Source organism: Labrus mixtus, chromosome 14, assembly GCF_963584025.1.
Source record: "Labrus mixtus chromosome 14, fLabMix1.1, whole genome shotgun sequence".
Taxonomy (NCBI): domain Eukaryota; kingdom Metazoa; phylum Chordata; class Actinopteri; order Labriformes; family Labridae; genus Labrus; species Labrus mixtus.
This window is the reverse complement of record NC_083625.1, coordinates 15,484,368-15,492,164: the sequence shown is the minus strand read 5'-3', so window position 1 is coordinate 15,492,164 and position 7,797 is coordinate 15,484,368. Positions and strand designations below refer to the sequence as shown.

Sequence of the window (7,797 nt, the reverse complement as noted above, 5' to 3'; positions counted from 1 at the left end):
AGGGGCGCTGTTTCCTTAAACTCCATGCTGTTTTCCTTACCGCTCTACTTTTCATGACGTAGCAAACATTATACAAATCTCAGAGAGGCTTCGGCGGCTGCTCCTTGGGTTTCTCTAGGAATGGGTCACTTTAACTGTGCTGGTCTTACCTGCTCTCTGTCAGCCTTTATACTTTTGTTTTCCTGGATATTTGGGCTGTCACTCGGTTCGGAACTCAGTTTTGTAACATGCGGATCAGTCATTAAACTATTAAATATTAAGCACAATGTGAGACTACACTCGCACGACGTACGCTACGGTTCCGGTGAGTTGTCGTTCATTAAATGGATTATTAAACTGTAATAAACATCATGTATTCATCTGCCAGTGTTCACCCCTGTAACTGAAATTGTTTCAGGGAAAAAGAATAATGGAAGTTGGTTATTTCAGTACAAATGTTATCAATTTGATATTTCATGTTGACTCCTTTACTTAGTGTATTAAAGCGCTGCCACAACATTATGATACTATGTTAATGGTAAGGTGACATATTGATATCACATGTTGCCTAGAAAACTGGCCTTTTCGGTTTACCAGCCTAGTAATCAAAATTAAAGTAACCACTATTTAAGTGGGGCAGTAAAAAAAAAAGGACTGAGATCAAATGATGTTGGTGTATTATATCAATAATGTACCACATTCTTCAGGTTGTTATGCGTGTTTCAACACAACTCTACAGAGGGGATTTTTAATTTTATTGTAGGGATTCTGTTGATAAGAATTTGTTGCACCACCTACACTGTGTGTCACCTTGACATAAAACAGTTTGCCAACATAAACCATTTGGTTCAAAGTTAAATCCAACATAACAATCACTGATTTCAGTCTTTAATTGTTTTTACAGACTTTAATACCATGAACAAACCAAATGATCAAAACAGCTTTAGGCCTCAGAATTGGCAGACATTAATAATCTACTTTGATGTATGATATTGTCTTTGTAAAGCATAACATTTTGTTTCACAGTTGTTCCCTCTCCTGCTTTTCCCCCCTCTACAACAGTCCTTTGCTCACTGTTTTCATGTGTTTTTGTGCGATACAGGCAGCGGTCAGCAATCTGTAACCGGAGTGACTGCAGTGGAAGACAGTAACAGCTACTGGAGTATTCGAGGAACAAGGGACACCTGGTGCCATCGCGGTACCCCGATCCAGTGTGGGCAGGAGATCCGTCTAACTCATGTTAACACAGGCCGTAACCTTCACAGCCACTTCTTTGCCTCTCCACTGTCCTCTAACCAGGTGGGTGGGGTGAGGATAACATGAAAGAAGAAGAGATGTGAGGGGCAGAAGGAGATATGTTTTACATTTACATTTTTAAACCCTATTCCCACAGGTCTTGTGATATCTGGGGACCTCGTGTAATTTCTAAAAATTTGCAAGTGGTCTTTTATTGAATTTATTTATTTAAAAGGGACAATACAATTTAACATAATTTCAATACAAAGCATGAAACTGATGTGCTGCATAAAGAGTATATAGCTATTGCTAATTTCCAACTTGTGTCCCCAGTTGGGCCTTTGTGTAAACAAACAGATTAAAATGTACAACATTCAGTTACATAAAACCCCATAACACGATATGAGGATACATTAAAGTACAACAATACAAATGCTATAAACCAGTTTAAAATAAAGTTTGAAGATATTAATTAAAAGTGGGTACAGCTCTGGCTTGCTTTGAGCCAGCATTTCACCTGTTTTGTAAAAGATTTTAAGTCGGACATTAATTTTATTTCGGGTGGTAAGGTGTTCCAGAGTTTACAGCCTTTGATGGAGAAGGCTGATTGACCAAACGTAGATCTACGATGTTGTACGCTACAGTCTCCATTCACAGTGCTTCTCGTTACCCCGTTTCCGTCCTGTTTTCGAACATATCTGGAGAGAGGTTCAGGGGCCAGATTGTTGATACATTTAAAAACAAGTTTGAGGAAACATAAGTGCATGAAGCTCTCAAAACTGAGTAGATTGTGTTTTTTATGTCCAGTTATGTCCATAACTTCTAAAGTAGAAATCATATCCTCCTCTTAAATTTCTGTGGCTTTGTATTTATTCCTTTTTGACAGTGGTTGTTTCCCTGCTTTTTCCCGGTAGATAATTAAGGATGCCGTGCATGTATTTCTGACATTTTTGACAGTATTTTACATGCAAGGCTCATCTTTCTACACAGCATAGAGACAGATTAGCAGATAGAGCAGCTAAAAATCTATCAAGAAAAGTGAAAGCTCATGTGAATTAGAGGGCGTAGTATATAGTATAAGGTGCATCTTTCAATAGGCTCAAGGCTTATGATAAAAGTTATGTTATGAATCAAATGCTACAACAAGGCTCAACATCAAATATAGTTTTGTGTTTTTAAGAGGAAAAAAACCTGATAAAAATCGTCAATATAGTCTGGTGTGAAAAAATCAGATATTTTATTTCTTGGCCATGTCACTCTGCCCCAGCTAAATGTGACTGTTTGCTTCAAGACCGATAAGTGTGTTGACTTTCACTTTGATAAATGTAGACTGACATTTTGAGCTGGACATGAGTGGCTTTTACACTTTAGGAAAACTCTCTGTGAAAACAGCCTCAGGTCAAAGAAAAGCACTTCAATGAATGAGGTGTAAAAACACAGTTCACCCTTTTTCATTACTTTTATTAAATCTGTCTTACTGTGGATTTTTCACTTGTTCTATAACTGTCTTTAGTTTTGTTGCTTGTTTTTACGCCATGTATTTAGATGTTGGGTCCATTATAAATAAAGTTGTTCTTATTATATTATTGTCCACAGGAAGTGAGTGCATTTGGTGACGAAGGGGAAGGAGACCACCTGGACGAGTGGACAGTTCAGTGCGGGGGATCCGTATGGAAGCGGGAGGAGGCTGTCCGTTTCCGTCACAAGGCCACGGACGCATTACTTTCAGTGACGGGGGAGCAGTACGGACGGCCGATCCACGGTCAGAGGGAAGTTCATGCCATGGCGAGCCCCAGCCAGCACAGCCTGTGGAAGGCCATGGAGGGCATCTTTATGAAGCCCAGTGAGAGCCCTGCAGGCAGCCGAGACTATACTCACCCTCACACAGAGTTCTGACCTTGACTCCTCCTCTCTGCTTTCTCTCATTTTCTTTTTCAGTCTCTTTCTGCCTATCTGCTCCTGATGTACCTCTGATTTACACATGCACTTGCATTTACAAATTTCCTCCCCCACTCTTGACTCATTTTTTCTCTCTCATTACACCTCGACTGTCATCTCTTAAGGAGACTGTGCCAACGTCTGTCATGAATCAGGGTACATGTCTTTGATTTCACAATCCTTACCAACCTCTATAGCATTGAGCGTGTTTTAAGAAACACTACTTGAATCTTCAAAGATCCTGCTGCTCTACTCGATGAGGTAACACTATCACAATAGGGTCACAGTTGTTCTTTACAAGTATGAGACATTTAACGTATTGGAAGTGGTTTTGGGTGTGAAGACTAATCTGTATTGCATTTAGTGAGAATTGGTTCTTCTCTGCTTTAGTTAATTGTTGAAAAGACAGAAGGCAGGGCACGTCTTTCAACTCAGTACATCATCAAGTTAGTCATTTGTGTTTTGCTGGATTTAAAGAAAAAAAAAGTGTTGCACTTGTGCCTTTTATCATTTTAAAGAAGTAGTAGATGTTTCAATAGTGGAACTTTTTGAACTTTTTGAAACACAAGAATTTCAGTGTATTTTGATGGTCTTTGTAAGCTCTACTTAATGAATGAGCAGTGTTACTATGGTTTTTATTTTATTTTTCTTCTGAGTCTTATTCAGTGTTGCATACAAATAATCCCACACTCACTGACGCATATTCTACCAATGTACATAACTGAACTGGAAACCTTGTGTTAATGTTTGATCAGTTTCCTGGTGGTGCTGGGAGAAAGTACAGAGTTTTGCATACATTGTGTTACATCGACTCTGTGTTCCAGGGTTCATATCAGCGAACAAACATGCAATGAATACCTCATTAAAAGATTTTTTACGCATGTGCAAGTGTTGCTTCCTCTGTTGATTTCCACTTCTGCATGTAGTTGATACTGTTCAGCTAATATTTTTAGTCCTTTCTACATCATCACCTGACATAAATCCCTGATGCTCCAAGTGACTCTTCCGATACTACATTTTCCATTAACAGCAAAAATTGAGATAAAACCTAAACAACAGTGCACTACAGGTTAGACCAATGGTTCTCAGCTGGTGGGTCAGGACCGTCGCTAATGTGTGCCTGGAAAAAAAGCTTTTACAAAAAGTCTACGATGCCTTTTTTTCTTCTGAGTGGTGGAAAAATGTTAGAAGGTTAGGTTTCTCATCAAGGAGTTGGTGGTGGGTCATGAAGCTAGAACAGTTGAGAACCACTGGTGTAGACAAAGCACTGCTGCTTTTTATGTGTCTCTTGCCTTGATCAAGTCGTACAGTAATCACATGATTTGGAGTGACCCTGTAAAGTCTAACCCCTTCATTTCACCCCCAAACATGAAAACAGACTAAAGGTTAATTTTGTTAATGTCGTACCTGGACCATTAAACTTTGCAAAATGCCTTGTTTGTCCACTTAATGGCGTGTTCTGGGTCATTATCTGAAGGTTAATGGGGTTCAGGTGCATCTGTTCTGGGGTTGTTCTCACTTGTATTTGACCTATGCTCCCTCATTATCATGATTTAAAGTGATGCCGGTGCTGCTCCACAAGGAGCTCCTTTCTGAAACAAGTTGACAAACATGTAAATTCAACTTAGGCCATCATAAGGCCGAAGAATGGGTTCAAGATGGAGAGCTGCGAGGTTAATCTTTGCGTGCACTCTGTCCATTGATGATACAACAGAGCAATTCAAATCTCGGACAGGAGGCTAATAAGGTCACAACTTTTTCATGTTTTTAAAAACTTAAATAAAGTTTTCATAGTTGTATTACATTCTCCACTCTTTAACTTGATAAATGTTTAAATCTTCAGACTCCTCAGGTGCTCCATGACCTTATGGTTCCACATAGATTATCAGGCTCTGTACCACGTGGAGCATCTAATGGAGACTGTCAGTAAGGTGTCATTTTTGTAAATCTTCACTCGGTTAAACAGCCTTTTCTGTCCAAGGGATCATCACGGGGAATGCTTTTACCTGAAGATCTCAAACTGGATCCAGCATAATAGATCTCCTTTAAGAGGCCTCAGTGTTGTGATATTGTTGGTCCTGTTTTACTTGGTCTTGTTGTATGATAGTATCATGTATTGTTCTGTCTTTTAGTGGTGTGTTTGTATCTGTTGTTCAATGCCTATCTAGGGACGAGCATTGTAAATTAGCTTAGGCTTTAAATGCTGGAGTGTGTGGCAACAGTTTCCTTGCTCTATACTTGTCCCTATACAAAGAAACGTGAAATAAATAAACGTCAGAGCAATGATCTCCTTTATTTCTACTGACAAGAAGAAACAGCAGGGATGCTCAGTGAAAACATGCTGAGCTGTCATTCTATTTTTGGGGTTGGTATTTTAGACGACACTATGATTATGATAACAAGTGACAAGTACAGCAACAAGCCAACTTTACCTAGTGAAAAAAACTGCTCAACTGCCTCCGAGAACCGAAGGGCATGTGTAATTTAGGTGGCTTATATAAGAAGGTAAAACCTCCTCATGATGCTGGGGAGCATTGTATCATCATTTTTGTATTATACATGTTGCCATCATGCCAAAAAACAAACATCTTACACAAGCAAACACAAATTCCTTAAGTTTTTTATCAAAACAATATTTTATTGCATAAACATATATGGATATAATTTTTTTTGATTAAACAGATTAAACTCATTATTTGCATTTTTAAATATCCATTCAGTGGGTGACTATTGCTGTTTTCTTTCTCCTTTTTCTAAGCAGCATGCCAAGGTGGTATTACATAATATTCGTGTTTAGTCTTTATCTCTATACAATCTACAAGGTAAAAACGTGTTTGGTTTCAAACAAATCTCAAAAGCAACTCTCAAAACCATCAAAGTCATGATCTGAACCGTCCTGTTACAGATGTACAGTGTAATGATGTAAACTTCAAAAGTGTTGGTAAAAGGTATTTGACATGATTCCCCCCTCACATTACCATGCAAGGATGTCTAAATGGCACACTTATTAGAGGACTATTAAGATAAGTGGTCTATGCTGGTTTCAAAAGGACCATGACTCTTAAAGACAAAGGTGAAAACATGGTCCATCGGTCAAATGTCAGTGTGCTGAGAATATCAAAGACATAGAGTGACTTACAAGGATAAGTGTAGCATACATTATACAGCAATTTATACTGGACAATGAGACAGTGAGAACATTCCATAGAAAAGTAATGTGAATAAAACATCATTTAAACTGTCCACAGAAAAGACCCATAGAGACTCAACCCAAAGATGACGTGAAACAGAGAAGAAGATGATGACGTTGATGGTGTGACCTTGAATTTGCATATTTATGAAAATGCCCTCTCCTGCACTCTGATTTGATTAATAGCTGGTAGAAACTAGAAAAATGGCTATTACAGTATAAACTGGAGAGTCAAATATGTTACAGTAGTACATACATTTGAACCAAGGCTGTGCCACCACAAAGAAAGGTTAAATTGATTTCCCCGTCTATCAAAGACGTGAAAATCGAAACAACGACATGCATACTGATATACAGTATAATACATTTTGCTGTGATACTTGATCAGGCAAAGCTTTTTTTTTTCTTTTTTTGTTTAACGAACCCCTCTCCTCTTAAAGTCCTCTTTAATATTTACTCTAACAGCATATAAACTCACATATTTTCACATTTTGTTTGATTGAAATATCCAGTTTCGCTTTTAATCCATCCTGCAAAACACATGAATAAATAAATAATTTTCAAGGGGAGCACCATGCATTTTAAGAATCCACATATGCTGATTTAATGGGATACAACGATGAAAGAATTCATTGAACATCAACAGGTGACTTTTAAGAGGCATCTATACGCTAATGGTGGAATAAATGTCACAATATAAAAGAAACATATATCAATGAATCATAAAAAAATAGTTGTGTTTACTCTACTTACCTGCCCTGACTCTTTAAAAGTAAAAAAAACAACAACACAAAGATTGGAAATAAACTAACAATGAAGATGTCATTCTAATGAAAGAAGAGAAACTGAGACATGTCTTTATCACCCAGCTCTACACCCTCATGAAACAACACATTTTCATACTAACACTGAATCTGTGGTGCATTAGAGGAAGTGGAGCATTATTGTAAGCCCCTACAAGTTTTCTTCCCAAACAGGTTTGTTCCATTTCAGTGCTATCAGGATGAACCACTAAACAGTTATTACCCCAGAAACTACAACAGGTGAAGTAACACAAATACAGACAATACTGCCACGGACATAAGACATATCAAAGCTCACTTCTGAACACCTTGAAAACAGTGTTGTTCAGGCCTTTAGCTGCAGTTCCTATTTTGATCACTAGACTGCAGCCTTTTCTAGGAAAACAGCTGTGCCAACAGTATATCACAGCTTTGCTGTATATCCCTGATTTATCTCACAAGTTTCTACCCCTCATACATTCTGCTGTTGATATAATAATACAATACACAAGCTTAACAGTAGCCTACTATATGTAACAATAAATCCATGAAAAATGAAGTCATGTTTGTTATGGCAGTGTAAATACTGCATGCTTTTGTATGGTTTTTGTCCACCAAAGCTGGGCAGTATAACAATGATATGCTGAAACATGTAGTCGTGAAACAACCCTC

At 38.1% G+C, this 7,797-nt stretch overlaps 2 protein-coding genes across 4 annotated transcripts in view; both read left to right on the top strand.

Moving 5' to 3' along the window:
- Positions 1-7,797, top strand: part of LOC132988184 (methyltransferase-like protein 27) — a 144,673-nt gene that overhangs the window by 71,399 nt on the left and 65,477 nt on the right. The gene's annotated exons all lie outside the window — the stretch shown is intronic.
- Positions 95-4,034, top strand: sdf2 (stromal cell-derived factor 2). The gene is made up of 3 exons (XM_061055358.1): positions 95-304; positions 1,082-1,278; positions 2,812-4,034. The coding sequence occupies exons 1-3, from the start codon at positions 121-123 to the stop codon at positions 3,109-3,111; spliced, it is 681 nt and encodes a 226-aa protein (XP_060911341.1). The 5' UTR covers positions 95-120; the 3' UTR covers positions 3,112-4,034.